This window comes from Dermacentor silvarum, chromosome 6 (genome assembly GCF_013339745.2).
Source record: "Dermacentor silvarum isolate Dsil-2018 chromosome 6, BIME_Dsil_1.4, whole genome shotgun sequence".
NCBI lineage: Eukaryota > Metazoa > Arthropoda > Arachnida > Ixodida > Ixodidae > Dermacentor > Dermacentor silvarum.
The window spans coordinates 178,098,551-178,121,663 of NC_051159.1; the positions used below are offsets into that span (position 1 = coordinate 178,098,551).

Below are 23,113 nucleotides of genomic sequence, written 5' to 3' on the forward strand. Positions count from 1 at the left end.
AACTAACGCAACCTAAATGCCGACTTAAGCGGTATACAGAATATATTCGCTGGCCGCCGGCCGTTGCAGTATTTGCTCGTAAAGCAGCGGCCGCTGTGACACCTACGCTCTGTTCGCGCGCGTCATCGAAACATGAACTGCGCACGAAGTTGGACTCATCTGACTCGAAAAGAGGATATGTAGTTGCAGCGCGGATGTTTGTTTGCGCGCGCAATGCAGCGGACGCCCGCTTGAGCAACCTTTATCGTGCGTGGTCATTGGATGCGGTAGTCCCAGTGGCACACGGGAGAACTGCATGGAGGGTAACGTGGCTTTGTGAACACGTAAGCAGGCATCTGTTTCGCAAGGCCGTGACAATCACGCGAACCGAACGCGCCCGGAAGCACAGACAGTGTTTCATGCTCGAGCACTATTGTCTGTTGACAGAAGCTGATGAAGAAGTCAACAGCTGTTCGTTTCGTGTTATTTTGGGAGCAAATATGCTGGTATGTATTTGGAACTACAAATCACAAAAGCTATACCTGAACGCAAAAGTATCGACAGGAGGTGAAATAATGATATGCATCATTGCCCTTGTAATGATAAAATGCTTTGATTTAACGTATATTATCCTGGTCGCGTGGAAACGCAAAACGTTTCAATAATAGCAATGGGCACCTTGTGGGATTCACAGACCTTGATGAGCGGCAAAAAAAAAAACTGAGGAAAGTTGCGCTGCCCAAAATGGGCGTAGACTCGGGAGGCGAAGAGCGCACCAGTGTTTTTTAAAGACTGTAATTACTAATTACTGTTACGTGAATGAAAAGCTGTCTTGCAATGTCGCTGCTGGTGATAATGGTGAAATGGATTTCGAGGCAGTGGGCATTCTTGCAGGGCATGCGAATCAAGTATGAAAACCAAAGACCGTCATTGGTAATGTTAAAGTTTGGGAGGAGTTGTTGTTTTATTCACGGTAGCGCGCACCCAGTTCTCCCGAAGTAAGGTAGCCCAAGTATAAGAATTTAATGAAAATTGAGTAATCCGTTGAACATAACGTGTGCATTGGAGATACTATTACGAGACATTAAATGAACAACCTTTATGGGCTGATTTATTGTTTGATTACTCAGAACAGAGGAGCGCTTGCCGGCGCTAATTCGTCGGTCATATACAGCAGCCTGGCCCACGTACCTATCAGGCGAGAAACCGGCGACCCACGCCAAATGCTCGTGAGCTACAGGCAAGGAAAGTTTCGCAATTAAACGAGTTAATCAATGGTGCACTTAGGAAACGCCCACAGCTGCCGACTAGCAACTGCAAAAGCTCTCCGCTAGGAGAGATTGCTCCCTCTGTATTATTCTATACACCATTACGCTGTCATTTCCGCATACTTTAAGGGACAGCTCCTGCCAGATGCGTAGTTTGGACACGTCCATGAGGAAGCGACCACTGTCCGTTCCAAAAACGCAATGTGGGCATGCAAGCCAAGCCAAGCCAAGCAGCACGGTTCACCGAGTTCGTGCGAACACACAAGCAGGCACACACAAGCAGGCAGTGCATGCCTGCTTGTGTGTGCTTCTTTGCTATGTCCGACAACGGGTTAACTCGGTGGAATTGCACCTTCAGTGAAAGCCCTCCTTCGCTTGGCCCCCGAGCAACCGAATATCGCTGAGGTTAAAAATAGACGTTCTGACCGAGCCTTCCCCTGGTGCTGCGAATGAGGTAATCGCTGGGTGCAGCCTTCGCATTTTTCCGCGTATCTAGCTTGATATCAAAGCTCATGACCACCAGTGCCTCAGGTTTGAGCTGCGAAAGAGGTTCATTGCAGGAACTGCTTCACGAGCGGGGAGCAGCCGTAGCCGGAACCCTGACTGAGGCCCCCGTGTCAGAGAAAAGATGAGCGCCGCGATTTAAAAAAAATTAAAAGAGAAAAGGCGAAGTAAAAGCTAATCCCCGCACCTTTCTTGGGGAAAATGAAGGGAACAAGCCAGAAGTGGGATTACATTTGACAAATGGCGCAGCCCTCGGCGGAGGAGGGGGTGGAAGGATTTTATGCTGGACGAAATGTGCTCATGGCATTGCGCTGAATTGCAGTTTCTGGCGGATTTATGGGGGCGCAGCAGCGACTGTGTTTACGTTAGGACCACTTCTGTGCGCCCCAATTTCTTTCAGGTTGTTTTCTTTTATTTTAAACTCGTTCATCGCAGCTTTTCCGAACAAAGACGCGGCTTCGAACATAAAGAACAAAGACTGAAAAGTTTGTGTCCTTTCTCAGCGCCCTTTGTGATAACCGCCTGCTTTAGGTATGCAGCAATTGGCGTAGTGCACTTGCATTTGCGAAGTTCTTGTGTCGGGCTAGGATTTCTCGCAGCAGGAAATTTACGCTTCACTCCTTGTTTAATGACGCTTTCTCGCGCAGTTTCAGTGGAAAGCATTGCGATTAGGAAAAACCGATGTATTGAGAAATTTCTTACTTGTGCCAGAGCTTTGTGTAATGCCGTGCCGTTTTTTTTTTTTTTTTTATTCCTTTCTCTTTCGTTATCGTGTATGCTACCCTTCGGGTACATGAGCAACAAAACAGACCGAGATCCCGCGTAATTGTTGTGTAGTCCCATAAAACGCTGTTTTATTTTCGGAGTATGGGATGAAATATTGCGCGGGGATTCGCACTTCACTCCAAGTTTTGGCTGGTTTCGAACATTGCGGAAATTTCCTGTCTGATTTCAAATTAACCAAAGTACACGAGACGCTTTGCATTGCCCACAATGTTTGTGTGTTAGTGTTAAACCTTGCCTCAGGCAAGCACTTAATCATTTTTATTACAAATGCTCAGCACCAACTTCATTGAAATTCATCCCCTCATACGAAACTTTCAATCTGAGGGAGGTTCGAGCACAAGGCACATATGGGTTTGAAAATGAGAGAGAATTAACATTAACCACAAGGACGACTCAGTGATCTAAACAAGGTTGATGTGGAAAGCGAAAACTTTACTAGTGTATCAAGTTGTGATGGCCAACCTGTTACACTGATTGAAATTCTCCCCACCTTACATGGGCTTCACCCAGTTCGAAATATGCTTGTACTATTTCGAATGTGTTTCAAAAATTCGAAAGCAAACGAACTTTCAAAAAGATTTCAAATCGGTCCATCCAGATTGTTTTTGTGGTGGTACAAAAGGCGGCGCAGTTGTACTGGCGATGAAAAAAGAGTTTTGTTGGAAACGTATTTTACCTCGTAGAAAAAGACTGACAATTCAAATTAGTGTCCTAATATTTGCGGGGAAAACGAGAATCGACAAAGACATTGCCTTAAAGTTACATTTCCCGCTATGTTATGCACCGTAGCACATGTGTGAAATCAAGGAATCGTAGACCAAGACAAATCTGTGAAATTGCTTTTTTTTTATCGGAGGAATTCTTTATCTACCTCCTCGTGTTTTATGCGTCGTCGGTCGTCGGAGTATCGGCTCCGTGCTGCAGCCGTTTACGTTGGAAGCAGGTATTTCCCCCGTGACGACATGTATGTTCTCCTCTCTTATACAACAGATGGCGCCACCAGGCTTAATGGCTGGCTCGGTTTCTCGCTTCGATGGCTTAGCATGGAAACCATAGCTTAATAAAAAAAATGCGAAAGCTTGCACTAGGCCACGCAAAGCTCAAGACACAGCGAAGCTGGCCGAAATGCCGACACCGCGTTCCACCGCGTTGCAATGCCGACAACGCGGCCCAGCAGACCCGCTCCGTCAATGCGTCTCTCTCTCTCTCTCTCTCTCGGACTTGCGGCCGTCACTGCGCGTTGCATAGCGCAGCTTGTAACACCGACACCACCTTCCAATACCGACACCGCGTTCCACCGCGTTCCAATGCCAACACCGTGTTCCACCGCGTTGCAATGCTGACAACGCGTTCCAGCAGACCCGCTCCGTGAATGCGTCTCCCTCTCTCTCTAGCTCTCATTTTCTTTATCTCTCCCGAGCATAGCGCGCAAAACCTCCTCTTCACCTCGCAGAGCATTGACACGAGCGCGTGCGAACGCGCCAGCTGTGGACGAAGACGACGCTCGAACGCAATCATGTGGTTCGCATAAATACATGTACTGCAAGCGTTTCTTCTTTTTTCGGGATACTTCACACCCAATACTACGATCATTCATGCAAGTGAACTTAGTCGATGCATTACCCTATCTGGTAGTTTCATCCCAATATTCTGAAAGGTCTTGTTTATGGGGTTTTATGTATGAAGTATATTTCGCTGTGCAGTTTCTCTTGGTTCGATTTTCTACTGAATATCTCTACACAGTGTCCAGAGAACAACTGTACAATAATCTCATATCAATGATTTTCCCACCTCCCCTTTACCGCTCTACATTCTCCAGTTTGCCAGGGAATGACTTACTTAAATGAGTCCGCAAGATGCTTTTATCTCCATGTACAAAAACGTTTTTGTTTGAATTGAATTCTGGGGTTTTCAGTACCAAAACCATGATCTAATTATGAGGCGCGCCGTAGCGGTGGAACACCGAATTAATTTTGACAGCCTGGTGTTCTTTACCGCGCACCCATACTGCACAGTACACGAGCGTTTTTGCATTTCTCACATATCGAAGTCCAGCCGCCATGGCCGATATTTGATCCCGCGTCCTCGTGCTTAGCAGCGCAACGTCGTAGCCGCTAAGCATCCACGGTGGATCAGCAGAAACATGGAGATTAACTAAGAAGCTTGAGGAAAAGTTAAGGTTCGCGCAACGAACCATGGAACGAAAGATGGAACGAAAGATGTTAGGCGCTACGTTAAGAGACCGGATTAAGGAGGTGTGGATTAGAGAGCAAACGGTGCGACGTCGAGTTTACTCGCGTCTATTGTGGACCCAATAAAGTTAACTCACTCACTCACTCACTCTTTAAAAACACAGTGATACATTACCTGTCAAAACTTGGTTGCACAAAAAAGAAATTTTTGTATCCACTGTGAATTGTCGTTTTTGTGATGTACCTGAGACTATAGAGCATTGATTCAGGTATAAGTTGTAAAGACGCAATGTTATTTTGGGATGTGCTCCAAAGAACTCTCAAGAAAGACTCCATTTTGAATCACCATACCATCCGATACTTGATTGCACCCCACGGGGAAGACGTGCCTTTTGATATGTTTTTCTTAATTGGACTACACAGCTTATGGAAGACGCGCATTTTAGACGGAAACGCTCAACCTGTTGTTTCGTCGAAATTTCACTAGGCTCAAATGATTGGTCACTTGAAGGACATGTATGACTTGACAGAGTTTCAACCGGACTGGTATACCATCTCTTGTTACGTTGCTTGTCGTTGCCACCTTTTTAGGATCAAAGCTACTTGTAGTTTTGTGCGTGCAGGATGTGCTTAACGATATTTTAGGTCTTTAGTAGGCCGTGAATATGAAATGTGTTGGCTGGTGCTTGCACGTTTTTAAGAGATAGTATTTTTCTCGCATATACATGATGCAATAAATACCATGTAAGAAAAAAAAAAAGAGTGGATTTCTAGTCTAGTGGTTACGACGCTCGCCTTGGGTCCGTGGGTAGGCGGGTTCGAATCTCGCCTCGTCAAGTTTTTTATTTATTTACTTTTCTTTCTTCATTACTTATGATGATACTTTCTTGATACGCACCACAAATTACGGCTGGCTTAAATAGCTTCGCTGTTGAAAATATTATGATAAAGAATTTTAAACCCCGGTCCCCCAGCACGAAATCCCGACGCGCGACGCAGCGCACAGCGCAGGAATATCTAAATAAAGGAATCTCTGAGGCAACTTAACTTTCGTGTCTACAAATGACTGATAGAGTGGCTGGCAATAAATCGCATGCATATCAACTGAGCTTGCCCTAAACGGTAGCTGTCATTGTACGCTTGTACATCATTATTGAGAAAACAAGACGCGATATATTGTCTGCATTTTGTTGTTGGTTTTCAGCGGCGGAAGTTTCTCGCTTCAGTGGTACGCAAGGATGTTTTATAAAATGGCATGACACTTAGCTGTGGTTATACTCAATCGTAAACTTAGGGTGATGGTTGCGCCGAAGATTGGCTAAAAGAATAATAAACGAGAGAGAAGCTCTTAATTGGAAGCCAGATATTTTTTCCAGCGAGCATATGACCGTTGGCATGCTACTTTGCATAGGGAAAGGGAAAGAAGAAGGGGCGAGAAGGAAGCTTGCCGCAATGAAATGGTTGCCGCATAGAAGATGTGCACGTTTCAGCGTACGTGACGACGGTGCTGACGAGTTCGTTGTATGTCTGCTCTCTGGGGAGGGCAGGGTTTCAGACATCGACGCATGAGGATGGCGTTTCGGCTTCTTTATTTATCGAATGGCGTGGTCCTGTGCGGATCAACAGATATCCAAAGGAAACTCGTTGTCGTTGTTTATCAACTGCGACAAAAGGGGAAATTTGACCTAGTTCCCGCTATAACAATATCGCAGATAAATACATAACTCTTAACACGAGAAAAAAATATAGAAATAAAGAAATTACGAAAACCTTTCACGCCGAAGAAATAAAAGTGAAAAAAAAAGAAGCCTCGCTAACAAAACTGCATAATAAGGACACAGCTCAAAGGTACAAATAGAACCGCATAATAATAACATAACTCAATGTAAAAAAAATATTTACATATCACAGGTCATGTAGAGCCAAGGCATCAAGTGTGAAAAGCACGAGCACTTGGCCTACAACATACACCGTAAAAAATTACTGTAAATTACGGGAAATATTGTGGCATCTCTATTTCCACCCATTTGACCGATAAATGGACAGCAGGCCATCATTTTGTAAGTTGTACACCAAGGCGTACTCCACATGCCAGTCAATTAAATCGCGTTATAATCAGCAAATTATTTTTTTTTCTGGAAGTATTGGCAGTTGTCTCGTTTTCTCTTTGTATACCATGATAGAAACGTCTTCTCTGTATGACGCCGGTGGCTTGTCAAATACTATGATGAAAACGCGAAGGTTAAAGTGGCAGCTGGTTTTTACAGTGTAGTGTAATAGTTGAGTTCACAGTTAAGCGCACAAGAATTTCTGGAGCAAAAATGTTATCGCACGTTAGACTTTAGTCATCCTATCGTCACCTCGCGGTTCTGTTTCGATGAAAACAGAGAAATGCAGTAGCCGAGATACTCTCTACCTCAATCCCTCCACAGAAATCCCTGTATAACAGAACACCGCAGCGTTTATCTTGACAACGGCCATCGCGATATATATATATATATATTGAACTGCAGGTTATCGGCGCCGGCACGGTGCAGTGTGGAAGAGGAAGTCGACGAACTAGTAGTGTGCGCTCGATCGGTTTCCAGCTGAGACTGATCCGTCTTCCTGTACTTCGGTCAGACGCACTGTGGACTTACGAGAACATCTCGTGGCATTTGGTGGATCTTCTGGGTACCCGTCTTCCCCGCCCTAGAGCTCCGAAGCCGTACGTTGCCATCTGCGGCCACAATCACCGACGACGGCGGCCCCTCGCACTCCTGATGGATTATATGAGTTCAATGTAATGCCTTTCGGCCTTTGCAATGCGCCTGCAATTTTCGAGAGAATGATGGACGCTAGTCTCAAGGGTCTTAAATAGCACACATGCCTTTGCTACTTAGACGACATTGTGGTCTTTTCTACAGATTTCGAAACGAATCTGGCCCGCTTTGAGCAAGTTCTTGCCTGTCTCACGTCAGCTGGGTTGCAACTCAATTTGAAAAAAATGTCATTTTGGTGCCCGTAAGCTTACGATCCTAGGCCACGTCGTCTAGAAAGAAGGAATTCTGCCTGATCCTGCCAAACTTCGCGCCGTTGCTGAGTACCCCAAGCCCACTACTCTAAATGAACTACGGAGCTTCATTGGTTTGTCTTCCTATTTCCGGCGTTTCATCCGTAATTTTGCCTCGATCGTCGCTCCCTTGACGCAGCCTCTTAATGGCACGTCAGACCTGTCGGCTTGGAATTCTGAGTGTGACGACTCATTTATGAGGCTCCGTCGGCTCCTCACGTCCCCTCCAGTACTGCGCCACTTCGATCCCAATGCGCCTACTGAGATACATACGGATGCTGGCGATGTCGGACTTGGCGCCATTCTCGCCCAACGCAAAGACGGCTTTGACGGGTACGTTGTCGCATATGCCAGCCGCACCCTAACGAGGGCAGAATCAAACTATTATGTGACTGCAGAAGATTGTTTGGCGATCGTTTGGGCAATCGGCAAATTTCGTACTAAGCTTTACGGCCGTCAGTTTGACGTTGTCACTTATCACGGTGCCTTATGCCGGTTATCGTCCTTGAAAGATCCCAGTGGCCGCCTCGCTCGTTGGGCTTTACGGCTTCAAGAGTATGACATACGTGCCATTTATCGCTCTGGGCGCAAACATTCAAATGCTGACGCCTTGTCCCATTCTCCGCTACCTTCTGCCATTGTTTGATCCTTAACTCCCACCTGCGATTTGTCAGCTCTTAGCTTCAACGACATGCCAGCCGAGCAGCGTAAAGATCCCTGGATCTATTTACTGCTGGAATTCCTATCTCACCGCTCACCTGCGTCTCTCTCACGTGCCGTGCGTCGTCAAGCACACCACTTGCCATCCGCGACGACCTTTTGTATCGACGGAATTACCTCACCGACGGCCGTCGATGACTGCTCGTTATTCCCCGTCATCTGCGCTCACACATCTGCGCAGCTTTCCACGATGACCCCCAATGCGGCCACGCCAGCGTTTTCAAAATATATCCCCGTCTTCGTCTCCGATTCTACTGGCGAGGCGTGTAGAGATTGGTTCGCCAGTACGTCCGTTCATGCGCTACGTGTCAACGCCGTAGGACCCCTCCTCAGAGTTCCACAGGTTCCCTGCTAACTTTACCATGCCCTGCCCGACCATTCGACCGTGTTGGCATTGTTCTTTACGGCCCCCTTCCAAGCACTCCAGCCGGTAACCGGTGGATAATTGTTGCCGTAGACCACCTCACATGGTACGCCGAAACATTTGCACTGCCGGCTTCTTCGCCACCTCATTCTGCGACACGGTGCACCACGTGAATTATTAAGAGACCATGGTCGCGTCTTTCTCTCAAATGCCATCGAGGCCCTGCTAAAGGAATGCAACATCGTTCACCGCACCGCTTCCGCCTTCCATCCACAAAATAATGGCATGACAGAACGTTTCAATCGTACGCTTGGCGACATGCTTGGGATGTATGTGCCGGGCGATCACACCTATTGGGAACGGGTTCTTCCTTTTGTCACTTACGCCTATAACTTTGCCCCACAAATTACCACCGGATTTCTTTCTTCTCTATGGCCGGGAACCTTACTGCCTCTTGAACACCATTATCACCTACCGTCCTGACACTTCTGAAGTGACACCTGTTTCAGAAGCGGCTGCTTAAGCTGGAGAATGTCGCCAACTAGCCCGCTCGTTCACCACCCAAGATCAGTGGCGCCAAAAATTACGCCATGACGCATCCGCTCCTGGCGCCCGCTATTCCCCGGAATGCTTGTTTGGCTTCGGGCCCCGGCCTCTTCCCCCGGCCAATCCACTAAGTTTTTGTCAAACTACCCTACCGCGTACTGCAGCAAGCATCACCCGTGAACTATGTCATCGAGCCGCTCGCGCAGTCTTCTGATCGCCGTTGCCAAGGGCGCAAAATAGTTCATGTAGCACGGCTTAAACCATGTTATGACCCGCCGATGCTGTCTTTTCCCTAGGTCGCCAGGATGACTTCTTTCTGTGCGGGGGATGATTGTACTGGAGATTATCGGTGCCGGCACGGTGAAGTGTGGAAGAGGAAGTCGACGAACTAATAGTGCGCACTCGATCGGTTTCTAGCTAAAACTGCTCCGTCTTCCCGTACTTCGGTCAGACGCCCTGTGGACTTACGAGAACATCTCGTGACAATATACTGTATATACCTGTGTGTGTGTGTTTTTTTGTTTTTTTTTTAGTTTGCTTAGAACCTCCACTATTCTACGAGTATTTATTTTCTTTTCGACTGTAGGCGGAAGAACGACACCAGTTCATGACGCACAGTGAGCGAAAGAGTACCATGAGCTTGGCTGTAGAAAAACAAATTGTTGAATGCTCGTTGTTTTCCTTAGATAAAATGGGCGCGTCTAACGAGAAACAATTGGCCACAACAGCAACCAACATGCTGTTTATCTATAGGCATACTTAATGCTCCTAGAAATATTTTATACACGGGAAGGGTATCTTCACAAGATTGTTCGATTACATAGTAAAAAAAAAAAAAAAAAAAAAAAAAAAAAACTGGGGTACCTCTTTTTAGAAGTTTTCTGACGAAGATCATACAGCGCGGAATTGGAAAACACGACTGTCAGAAAATGGATGGAATAGCGCTCTGTTGAGTTCTTTATTTCTGGTTCCTCGCTACTGTGTTGATTTTTTAAAAATATAAATGCCAACAACCACATTAAGAATAAGCCGTATTTAGTCACGTGGGTAACAAAGAAAGTGAACATCGGTTCGGTACCGGTGAGAAAAGGATGCGACGTCGGCATAAAATAATGTGGCACTACGGCACCTCGAGGCCTATAGGAGCGTACAAGTGATAGGGCGTAGTGGACCAAACCTGTCGGAAGCAGTGACACCACACGGGAATGTGGCTGAATTGACAAAATTCAGAGAAGCCAATTAGCTGGTAAACGAAGCAAAAGCGCTGTGGCAAAAGAGCAACGCATACTGGCATTCATGCCTGTTTAATTGGTACAAACAGATGAGCTAGATTTCAGTCACACAAGAAAAGCACACGAACTCCAAGGTGTGGTCTAGTTTACAGACCCAAAGTAATTAATTTGTATGAAATGAAAACAACGAAGCGACAAGATGAAAGCCATAAAGTTCCGCGCTATGCGTACACTCATATTAAAACACAACACTAAACAGTATACAGTAAAAGGCAACAGGTATAGTAAACAAAAAGATACAAAATGCACAGTATAGTAAAAGGCAAGGTGCAATTATACAGTTTAGCCAGCACCACCTAGTCTAGGTGGTGTTGGTTGAGCGCGCTAGCCTCGGTAGAATTCAACAAGATAAATTTACAAAATAAAGGTCGAAGAATGAGTACTAACATATGCTAACATTTTGCAGGGATATTGCTTGTCTGCCCTTTTGTGCAAGCTTTGAGCGCGTGTGAAACGCTTCGTTGCATGTTGTAATATGATGGCGCTGCACTTCGCGAACGTTGCTCGTTGTTGTCTCTGAATGCTTGCTGCTCTCCCCCGGCCTGCGTTATAATAGGTGGCCCCGCTCTGTAGTTGCGCGCTTCCAGGTATAGTCTCCGGAAGCGCTTTTCCAAAGCCTACGCGTCGGAACGGCATTGTTGTAGCAGGGACACCGCGTCCGCCACTGTCGCCGTCGCTGCTGCTACTGCCGCTTCTGCTGCTGCCGCCGTTGCTGCTGCCTGGGCCGGTGATACCGCTTGTGCTCGAATCGCAGGAAGTCGTTCTGTGCGTGCGTGTGTGCGCGTGTGAGGGCCGCCGGTGACTGACGTGTGTTCTGCCTCTCCCCCTTGCCTTTCCTTCCTTCTTCCTCTCCTTCCTGCTCCTCCTCCTTCAGTTCCGTCATCTGGTGGCGGGCAAATTTCAGAAGGACGAAACGCTAGATGATAGGAAGACGACGGCCGTGTTGCATAGGACGCTAACCGGCGGTTCCCTTGACAAAAGCGCCAAGGTAAGGCCTCCTTTTCTTCTCCCTACTTCGTACCTTCCTCTCTCCTTCGTGGCGTCCTCTTTCTTCGTGTAGCCTACCCCGTCTGCCCAACACTGCGCGTCTACACCGGCCCCGTGTACGTTTGCTGTCACCGAGAACGTGGTGCTGTGTGAACCAAATGACGCGCGGCTGCTCGCGCACTGGACGTGGCGTACGTTTGCCCCGTGCTTGAAACACCGACTCTTTCGTTCCTCCACCGCTGTATGCGTGCACAGCCGTTGTGTCTCTTTGCTGCATTCGTCCGTTGTGTCGTGGCTTGATCAGCCGTCGTTGAACCCTCCGTCTCCCATCCGGCAAAGTCAGCAATGTTCTCTCTCGGAAATTGTCTTGCATATAGCCCGCCCTCACGCCTCTGTTCCTACCGTAACAACGCTTTAGATCGGTACAAGACTATTTGTTGTGTGTGAAAACTTACGTGCCATACATGTCGTCCTGTTTTCAGACCCAGTGATGCATTGAGTGCACCCGCGTTGCATAGTGAACCTGCAAGCACTCCTACACTCCTTGCTGTAATAATGCGTATCCGTGTATTGCTGTGAACTGGGAACCAATTGTCACATATTTCTTTAAAAAGTCTTGTCGAAATTCGTGCATATATGTGCAGACTACAAATCACTACGTGCACAGGCCCCACTCATATATAATCGCTTCTGTAACCACGTACTTTTAGAGCGGTGACAAATTGTCGAAAAGTCAATGTCATCAGAACCACGGCTGTTCTCAACGAAAGCTGGAGTGGCAATAACACCTTAAAGGTAGGTGTAAAGGTGGCCGCGTTTATCCTATTATCTTAGTTGCTGAGGAGTTGACCTTTGAGTACTTACCGCTTCATTTGGGCAGGGAAAATGTCAAATTCGTGTTTGTCCACTCCGTGAAGCCGTTCGCATCATTTTATCACCGACTGCAAAATGTCAGGTCAATCGCAGCGAGCGCAACTCACACCCGCCGTTATTTTCTCCGTAATACGTTGCAGCGCTCGCTAGATGCTAGAAGTCAACACTAGAGAAACATTGCAAACTGAAGTAATGCATATGGTTAACAATAGCTTAAATGATGACGTGTTTTCATTCGCCACTAGGAGTAATCTGCAGCAAAAAAAAAAAAAAAACTCGATTACGCGCGAACTCATTTTGCGATAGTAACAGCTATGAATGAAACTACCCGACGTCATCGTTCGGGAAAATGTCGGTCCAACATGTTCGTGTGGCCCGCGACTCTACTTAATCGCGACGATGACGGCACGTGCACTCCAAGAAGCGCAAGGTCGCGGGCAGTCGTCCCACCGAGGTCCTTACTTTCATGGAAGACCTCATTATTCAAATGGTTGTGCTGCGGCGGAATTCCGTCTCTCTTTATGCCGAGCGTCGGGCGCCTTGCTTCCAGCGAGCGACCTGCATCGCCGTTGCTCCACGTGTAGTCGCGTATAGCAATCTATCCGCGCTTGCCGATGTCGTGAGCTTAGTTTTTTTTTTTTTCATTTTTCTATGCATGTTTTATGACATTGCCTCGTTAAAGCGACACTATTGAATTCAATTGAATTGTTTATTGACGTGCCCAGAAACAGCATACAAAAGTCTTTTAATTTGGTGCACACCAACGAAAAATACAAAAAGATTGTAAACCAAATACATATCAGAAAATACATATAACATGCACAAAATACGTTTAACCTAGAAAAATAATTCAATAGTATCTCAAACGAAAGGTATCATTTATGGAAATGTCAGCATTGTCATTGTTTTTTCACACAGTTAAACTTGCAATTGAATTGTTCGGCTCAGGCGACTTATTTTATTTACTCTAAATAAAATTTTCCACCTAGATCGCTTTTCAGGGAAATACAAACAAGTAGATTGAAGCAAATGTGGACATTCAATATGCCCATGAATGCATCTCTGCAAACTTTTCGAACAGAACCCCGAACTTTTCGTCACCGATTTAATATTTCCATATTGTGCCTATGAAGAACTCTCATGTAACTGTAATAATATGAACGACCCATGAACCTATCAAAAACAATACTAATAAATCTACGTTACACTTTTTTTCAAATTTCTTCTGAAGAGCAACGTCAATGCTATTTTATACTACTCAACAACATTCAATTTAACTAACAGCCAAAGATTGAAATAATCTAATAATACAATAAGGGGTCACTAAAACCACAAGTTGTTTGGGATACAAACCCAAGGAAGCTAAAAGTCCCACTTACGATGCGGTTAACATGTTAACAAATTTTATGTTACTATCAAAATGAACACCTAGATCTTTAATTACAAACTTTTTGTTCAACAGTGTGCCATCCAAAGTGTATGCAAAATGGAAAGGGCTTTTGTTTTTGTAAAAGCCTTTGAAAACGTTGTTTTTTCTGCATTATTAGGTACGCTATTAGAACGGCAGCACTTCGCCACTGAATTAACATTACTTTGTAAAGCATGACAGTCCCTAATGTCGTTAACAGGAGAGAACAGTTTTATATCATCAGCCTACTGTAGAAGTTTGGAATTTGTAATGCAAGGAGCGAGATCATTTATGAATAAATTGAAAAGAATAGGCCCAAGAATTGAGCCCTTGGGTTCATCATGGCTCGCGATGTATGATTCTGATAAACTTACTGATGCACGCCCAAAATTTTGACCCTACCGCACGACTTCTAAAACCATTCAACAGATAGAGGTGCTCCTAGGTTGCGGATGGACGGCCCAGGAAAGCCGGTGTCTGGCCACGCGCGCTGCAGCTTTCTCGATAATCTGCAAGAGCGCGTAGAAAGAGATTGCTTAGAAATCAGAAGCAGATGCTCGTTCTCGTGCCTGGAACCAGTGTCTTTATTGCGCTGGCTCAAAAGCACGTGCCGATTGCGGCCATATATTTGTGTCGATTCGTTGGACAACGTCGTAACATCGGGTGATGCGAAGAGAAGGTCTCGTACGTATGTGTCGGCAATCATTGACCGCTGCTACCGAGCGGCTCTCTCCAACCCGTTTAGGAAACATATCGTGTATCTTCGATGGCCCACTGCATTGTGTGTTTGTGTGCGTGTGTGTGCGGTTTTTTTTTTCATCACTCCTCTTGTTAATGACTTTTGCGTGCTCTCTGTATGCCTCACGTTTTACTGTTTCTTTCTCTCTCTCCCTTTCTCTCTTTTTGTGCGTGCGTGCGCATGTGTTTGTTGTTACATGCCGCTTTGGTTTCCTTCAAGACTACATACAATAGTGTTTAGAGTAGTCCCTATTTTAGCAGGTTTTCCTGTTTCAATCTGTTAAGATAATGCTAATGATCTTACTGTTGTAAGCATCGCAGAAATGGAAGCAAAATAGAGCTCCGTCTCAATTTAATATGGGCCGCAGGAAGTGGTCTTCGCGAGCACACACAAACACAATTAAGAAATAGCTAGGTGGAGAAGTCCCATTACCGTCATTTGAACACGTGCGTTAGTTTTATTTTTCCGAATTTATAATAACTTTCTTTTAATTTTCTTACTTCCTTTCGCGTTGGTAGTCTCTTCCCCTTTCCTTATGTGATGCCTCTTTCGTGATCACTGGCCCACAGGCAAACCTGGTCACGTTGACAGAACCGCGTTCAATTTACGTTCCTTGACCTATCGCGGGTGAGTGTTGAGCAAGTAGGTATAGAGTGTCCAGTCATTTAGGCTGCAGTAGCTGCTCTAGTAGGGCTGTTTGCTTTCACATACCGTTTTTGATAGATAACCCGGGGACGCGAGAGAAAGCTCCGCGATTGAAGAGTTTGTGTTTCAACGTGAGCCTACAGTGCATACTTCGAACGTTAGTGTTTCTTTGCTTACGTGTGATATCTCACGAGAACAACGCGTGGCGTTAGTACTGTTGAGAGCTGGTACACCTTCGAATAGTGTTTTTTTTTTTCTGCACGCAGCTGCGTAGTGATTATTCATTGCAGATTATTCACGCTTCCTTGAGACAACTCCCATGCTGAAGGGAGACAGGAATCAACAACATGCTTAAGAAAGCAGGGCAGTGCCCGAATAAATAAAGCAAGAATTGAGCAAAATTAGTCATGATGCAAGAAGCTGAAACGAAATGAATGAGTAATTTAGCGCTTTTTATACTTACCCAGAAATTAAGCAAAAATGCAAGAAAACCAGAAGAAATGTTCTTAATTTTTTATTTATTATTGGACTCGCAAGCTTTAAATCCCCTGAAGTGGAAGGGTGTTCATTTTGTTCATGCAGTAACATACAAAACTCTGCCATGAAGTAACAGCTTCGCTCTGACTTGTTTATTTGTAGTTTCGTTCAAAAGCCGCGCAAACAGTGAGCTTATTATGTGCAAAAAGCAACGGTACATTAAATTAAAGTATGGCGGGGTTTGAAAGAGATTGAGGGGGGGGGGGGGGGGGTTGTTGTTGTTATATTTGTACAGTTAAGCAATGGAAAAATAAAATAAATACAGGAATGACGTTAATATACATGTTTTGGCTATAGCTTAGGCATTTCTTTGCTGTTCTGTAGAAAGGGCCAAACGTGTAAAGGTTTCCTGCAGGTGGCATTAGTGCACGGCAGTTCTTGTTGTTTTAGGACAAAGGTGTAGCTTTTACTCTTTCCTTTTATATGAAAAGTGCACAAGCACTTGGTAAATTTTTAACCTATCCTAATTAAAGCTGTTGCGTTTGAAAGCAAGTATTAACTCCAACGACCGCTTCCAGAAAATATTTTTATAAGAAATTTCTTGCTAAAACTCCCGAATTTATGTACCGTTCTAGGAGTTGAACATGAAGAAATACGAGCCCCATGTAACGCCGCAATAAATATAGGCGATACATCCCGGCCACGGCGGCCGCATTTCGATGGGGGGCGAAATGCGAAAACACCCGTGTACTTAGATTTAGGTGCACGTTAAAGAACCCCAGGTGGTCCAAATTTCCGGAGTCCCCCACTACGGCGTGCCTCATAATCAGAACTGGTTTTGGCACGTAAAACTCCATAATTTAATTTTAATTTTAACAGACGTGGGCAGTCCAGCAAGCCCGTGAGGTGGCGTTGAGGCAGGACCTTGACGTCCCTCGTGGGAGACCTAAGCCCGGGTCGCGTTAAACCTTGCCGGGCGCTGCATAAAGTTGTATCCATCCATCTATCATTATTTCGAAACATCCATCGATTAAATAGGCACCCAAGGCAAAGCCAGACAAAAAATTACACACTGCAACTAGACTTTTGTAAAGCTCGCGCATCATATGAAATAATGATTTCATGTAAGCTCTGCAATAATGGGCTGGATTTGTGAGCTTGAGGCGCTGTAATGAACGCGGTATGTATAGGGTATTGTTATCTCTGTTTCAGGCGCATGGGTGGCAGTTTGTAAGCATGGTGGTTTTTGCAGCGAAGCTGTTTATGGCTAAGGTTCCGTGGATTTTTCGTGTGCGTAAGCAAAACCTCAGGTCCCGCGCGAACGCGCTCGTGCCCCTGCTCGCGCGTTCGTCGTCCTCTTTTTTCACAGCTGGCTCGTCGGCGTTCCTCGGATATGCATTTTGAGCAAATTACTTATCAATAGGCACCATTTTCGAGATCAGTAGACTCCCAGGTAGATAATAAAGATTTGCCGCTGTGCGACCCGTGTTGGCCATGTCTACGTTCACACCGCCCTCTCTTTGTCGGTGTTCCAAACGCTTGCGTACCTAGTTTCATTTCCTTCCACTCTCCCGTGGTGGCGGTGGCGTCAAAACGTCACGCGTGTTTAGTTTTCTCCGGCTCCTCGCGGCGGCGGTCTCGTCGTCCACGCGAATGTATGTAAAAAAACAGAAAGAGAAGTTGTCGTTCTCCATTTTGAATTTCACTTCTCTGCTGTCGTCGTAATGGGGAGGCGGCGTTTTGTCCGGACTCCCGAGATGCAACGCGCCTATGAAGAGCGACGGCGAGAACAGATGCGAGAGTGCAATCGGCGCCGGCGGGCCGCAAACGCCAATTGTCCACCGATCAAGACAATAAACGTGTTCGTACCTTTGTTCAAAATTGTTGTCATGTCTGTGTCGTGTGCTAAACAGCTTCGCTGGTCATGCGGCTTCACATAGTGGAATGTCTCATGATTTTGTTTTTTGTTTTTCTATATTTTTTAATCTTGGAAATCGTGTAATATTGAGAGAACATTTAGTGCTAAAACCCTGATCCTGCTGCAAACGGTCACTATAACATATTTTTTCTTTTGTATAAAATAAACTTAGCTTCGTTGAAGCCTGTTCACCAATGTCTGTTGAGAACATACGAGGATATTTCTTTGTTTTACATTTATGGCGAATAGGGAGACCGGAGTTACCTTCGAGCTGAAGCTTCCTCCTAGATATTATAATGCTTGCACACGTGACCCGATATGCACATCTGACGCTACACCGACGACACAAAGTAGCCTATGAGAGTGTTTCGACATTTATTGGCAAAACGTCCTATGATATTGTAGCATTTGATTACATCACAAACGCTCGATGCAGCAGTCCTAATTTCAAATGCACCCTTGCTTCAGTGGGCGGGGCGTTCAAGGACAATGGCCTCATTGCATTTTTGCTTAGATGGAAGGGCGTTCGCTTACGCAAACAATGCTCCCCGTTTTGGAGATGTGCAACCGACGTTTAAGGGTTGGTCGCTATACGCCGTTCGATCCGAAATCGATTTTGTCATTACTCAGACGAGGTCTCACTTGTAATGGTTATCCTTACGGGATGACACTTCTTCATTAGTTTTTGTTATTCTGTCTTGATGAGCAGTAGCTAAGAAATAAGTACCAAGTGGAGCTCTCAAGCGGTCTTTTCTCGAGAGATTTTTTCGAAGCAGTCAACGATACAGCATTAAATGGAATTGCCGTTTTCTTAGAAGCAGCCTGTAGGTGCATCTGCGAGGCTCTATGAAAAAAAAATCGATCTGTGTTGGGCCTCTGCGTATATGAGCAGGCGCCGGCCACGCGCAGATCTTCAGTTATCCTGCCAGGGCCAGTATACTTTAAAGGTGGCCACAACCTCATGCTGCCAAAAAGCATAGAGTGATAAGGTGGCCGCAAGGGTAATCGACGCAGAATGTTCGAGTAGGTATCTGTAATGAATGCATTTGCGGTGTCTCTGTATTCGTGTATTCCGAGATTTTCATAGTTAACACTATATGTGGGGTTTTATGGTTGCGCTTGTCTTTCGGGCGGTTGCAACATCATGCTGTAGTTCTTAATTATTGTCTAGCGAGTCCGTAATAATTATTTCCCCTAAAGTTATTTGGCTCGCTTTCTGCTCATAGGTATAGAGTACATACATCTTTCATACGACGGTGAATGTTCCCTCCTGTGCTAAGCTGTCCAAACTGTGCACTATTTCTCCGGAGTTTCGGCATACACGATTTCGAGCAATTCATCATATACAAGACCATTTTATTTGCTCCCGCTAGATAAGATTGATCTAGCTTTTGTTTTCTTTCCCCCTGCACTTGTGAAAATACAATAGTGAGCTTTTTCATGATGTAAGTCGCCGTTTTGTTTCACCGAGACGCCGCTATCATATTAGATTCCCCAAACATATATACTATAAACATTGTCACATTGAAATACTCACGAATCCAAGTCGTCTTAAGACAATTTACATGAGCGAACGCTAGGTAAGGTGTTGCTTAACTAAACATAGTAGAATTTGATTCATCGAAAGCGTTGCCGCAGGCTGCCGCATTTTAGAAAAAATTTCAGGCATTGTTTTATGTCCCTTTTAGCTGTTGTCGGGACTCGCAGAAACAATCATGAGAAGCATTCGTAAGTCATAGCGACGTCCTGCAATACTTTTCATGGAATGTATAGACGGACCCTCGTCATACGCATGCATTTTATATATATATATATATATATATATATATATATATATATATATATTAAAAGTGCAGAACAAACGAAGAACCTTCTGGCATGCAAGGTTCAGCTAAATACCGGTGGAATTCTAAATAAGGAAGGCAAAGACGGCATGGAGTATTACGACGACCACATGAAAAAAATAATTCCGTTCCTTTGCGTTGGTTATAATGGTTATAATAACGAAATCTTCATTACGGGTTGCTCTTTAATAGAGATTTTTTGTAACAGTCTAGTAAGAACACGCCGCGGTTGCTCAGTGGTTATGGCGTTGGGCTGGTGAGCGCAAGTTCGCAGGATCGAATCTCGGCCACGGTGGCCGCATTTCGATGGGGGCGAAATGCAGGAAACACCCGTGTCCTTAGATTTAGCTGCACGTTACAGAACCCCTGGTGGTCCAAATTAATGCGGCGTCCCCCACTACGGCATGCCTCATAAGCACATAGTGGCTTAGGCACGTAAAACCCCATAATTTAACAGTCTAGTAAGCAATATTGGATTCTGTATAGTCATCATCGTATATAGCCTTGTATTTCCTAAATGCTGCAAACGAATTCACTGCAGACTGATTGCATACCTTGACGAAGGTCGTGGCGGAAGTGTCAGCATCAGTAATTTTTGCTGATAACATTGGTGCCGCACCTGAGTTTGCAAGGACGTGTCTACGAGACATTTCTAAGTAGAAGGAACAGTGGGCTGTGCATCACCTTAGCTGTCACTCAAGCTCCTTCTGCAGCGTTTGTTGACGAGTTGGAGTTGAGTGCCCGCAACGCTAATAGAGCGTTTCTTCGTCGTTATGTGTCTTTCGTTAACTTTCAGCTGTACGCCTTGATAACAACAACAAAGTATACTTTTTTTACAGACGTTTTATTGGCTCACATGGTTACCGTTATGCCGCCAAGACCCCTCGGTACTTGTATACAAGGGACATATTTTCTCTTGCGAGCGTGGTATGCAATATGACCGTATCAAAAAGACCCCTACAGGGAGCCTCAAAAGCTACAACCCCCTCCATCCTAGCCTATAGCTACAGCACCCGCAGTTAAATCTTCCCACAATGACACGTGGAATGCGTGGATGGTACGGGAAGCAAACCGTTCTCAGTCGTGCGTGACACCGTTCTTACCGCGAGTTCTTCCTGGCTTGATGCGCGCAGATGGCGGCCGTGACGTCGACGACTGCGTGCGCGCCCATCACCTCGCACACTGCGGCGGCGCACAGCGGGTCCCTTCCGGAGCTGGCCAAGCAGGCAGCACAGGGTGGTGGCACGGCCACGCAGGGCGGCATCGCGCAGGCGACAGCGCACGGCGCGGGCCTGGAGCAGCCGCAGCAGGCGACCCGCCGCACCGAGGAACGACCGCATCTGCATTTGGGCTTCGCCGAGCGGCTGCACGGCCTCACAGAGAAGCTGCACAGCCACCTGCGAGGAGAGGGCGCTGATACCAGGGGGCGCACAGGTACGGCTCCTGCTTTGTGGGTGCCATTCCACTCCCATGCTCTTATTATACCTGCTACGCTTTTGCCGCACTGAAACGCATTTACAATGGCCTTGGAAAGTTTTATATTAGTGCGATAGCAATTATGTGGACATTTCAAGCGAATTGTCACCACCGCCACCGCCATGATGTTCCGTGCAAAGTCGAAGGGCGATAACATCGTGGCCGCGTGCTGTGGGTGCGAGGCTGAGCGAGGATGGTGGCTCGATCTCGCGCGGAAAGGTGGAAGCGCAGTGTATTACTTAGGAAGCAATTTAGTTAGTAAGCGAATGTTCACAAATTTATACGGCCGATAAACTATTATCCTTGCTTCGTATAGCTGTTTAATAATTTGGTATCGGAATCGATGCTTTGCCTATTGGGCGAAACTGCGGCATTTTTATAGTGCGTCACCCGCTGTGGCCTAGAATCAGGGGTGGAACTAGCAAAAGCTCGTTGGTAAGAATCGTTCGTACGAAGGTGTTTGCAGGTGGCCGGCCCCCTTAATATTACTGTGTCTAACATCACGATTGGCTGGAACTTGCTCTTACGAACTGTTTTATCGTGAGAACTTCTTTCTTCCTGTTTTAATGTTCCGTTTTCTCCTTCTTTCTTTCTTTCATTTCTTTAATTTTTTTTGTTCATTCCTTTCTTTTTTTTAACAGCGGAGCTGTTTAAGCCGTCCGTAACTGTAGCGCGTTAACAGAAAAAAAAAAAAAAGTGGGATGTGGGCAGATCCTGGCGGTAGTGCAGAAAGGGTCCAAGCGCAAAGGCACACAACCCTGTGAACTAGCGAAGCTGAGCCTGGCAAAGTGTAACTAAGCATGGTTGGGACAAAAGCTGAGTCAGTCACCGATGGCCAATCGACAGCCAATGAATAACTAATCGATAATCGATCAATAATTGATAAATTTCGGGAAGCTCTGAGGATGACTTCGTGGTGCTTAGCCTACCCCCAATGTGTAGCCAATACCTGGCGATAGCCAATCGATAGCCAATCAATAGCTAATTGATAATCGATCAATAATCAATAAATTCCGGGAAATGCTGGGGTTGACGTGGTAGTGCTTAGCCTAGCCCAAAATCGAGGGCTAGCTAGGTGCCCATCAGCTCAGCTGTGTCTTTAGCATTGCGCCTCCAGTGCAAGCTACGCTAATTTTTCTTTTCTTTTTTAAATACGGACCCATAGCAAATCTTAGCTGAGAATTCCTACGTGCTTTCGCCGCATTCCCATTTCCCCTCAGTCGCTACCACTGCGCCTTGAGATTATCCCCAATGGAACGAACAAAACTGGGGCCCAATTCACAAAGCTTTTTGTTTGGTAAGCGCTCTTCTGCCATTGGCTGGCCGCCTTCTCTAATGATATGCCCAGCATCAGGATTGGCTGGAATTCACTCTTACGAACACTACTATGCGCGATAGCTTTTTGGGAATACGAGCCCTGGCTGCTTCAGTAAGCTTCACTTACAATGTCTGTCTTTTACAATCACCATTGACTTTCTCACAACGAAGCTGTCATCCCCTCGAACCACTCGTTGTTTTCGGTTTTTGTAGTTTTCGTAATGTCGATATCCGCACCTGCGTTCATCCCGCATACGCGTGTGGGCTATTTCACGTTCCTCTCGTCATTTACCGGAGTATTCTTGAGCAAGGTAGATTTGGAAGCAACTGTTGATAGCCTCGAACACGCATGGTTGTACCTGGCAACTCAATTGACCGAAATAAGGACCGACAACGTCCTCTGGTAGCCCGCAATTTAGTGCCTTCTGCGCACTGATAAAGACGTGGCAGACAACTTTACATGGCTCCCTTGCAGGGGAGTTTGGAGCACGCAGCACAGGCAATAACAATAATCGTAATCAATCGAGTGTTCATTTTTCGTAACCAGGAACAACCCTAAATTTGACTACTGGCGCATGGGTGTAGTAACAAAATAAATAAATAAATAAAACAGTCAATCAATCAATCATTTATTTAATGTGGCCAGGAACAACAATGAGGTCTAGCTAAAAATGTAAAAAAAAGAAAGAAGGAAAAAAACTAAGCATGAAAAACAACTACGACTAA

General features: G+C 45.7%; 1 protein-coding gene across 6 annotated transcripts in view; it reads left to right on the forward strand.

Annotated features, from left to right (window-relative positions):
• The window catches only part of LOC119456458 (diacylglycerol kinase beta-like), a 468,550-nt gene that overhangs the window by 378,872 nt on the left and 66,565 nt on the right, over positions 1–23,113 (forward strand). For 5 of the 6 annotated variants that reach the window (XM_049669879.1, XM_049669880.1, XM_037718259.2 and 2 more), the window contains 2 exons: positions 11,578–11,691; positions 20,728–21,028. In XM_049669879.1, coding sequence (XP_049525836.1) covers positions 11,578–11,691; positions 20,728–21,028 — 415 coding nt within the window. The remainder of the gene's footprint in view (positions 1–11,577; positions 11,692–20,727; positions 21,029–23,113) is intronic. The other variant, XM_049669881.1, reaches the window with a different exon arrangement.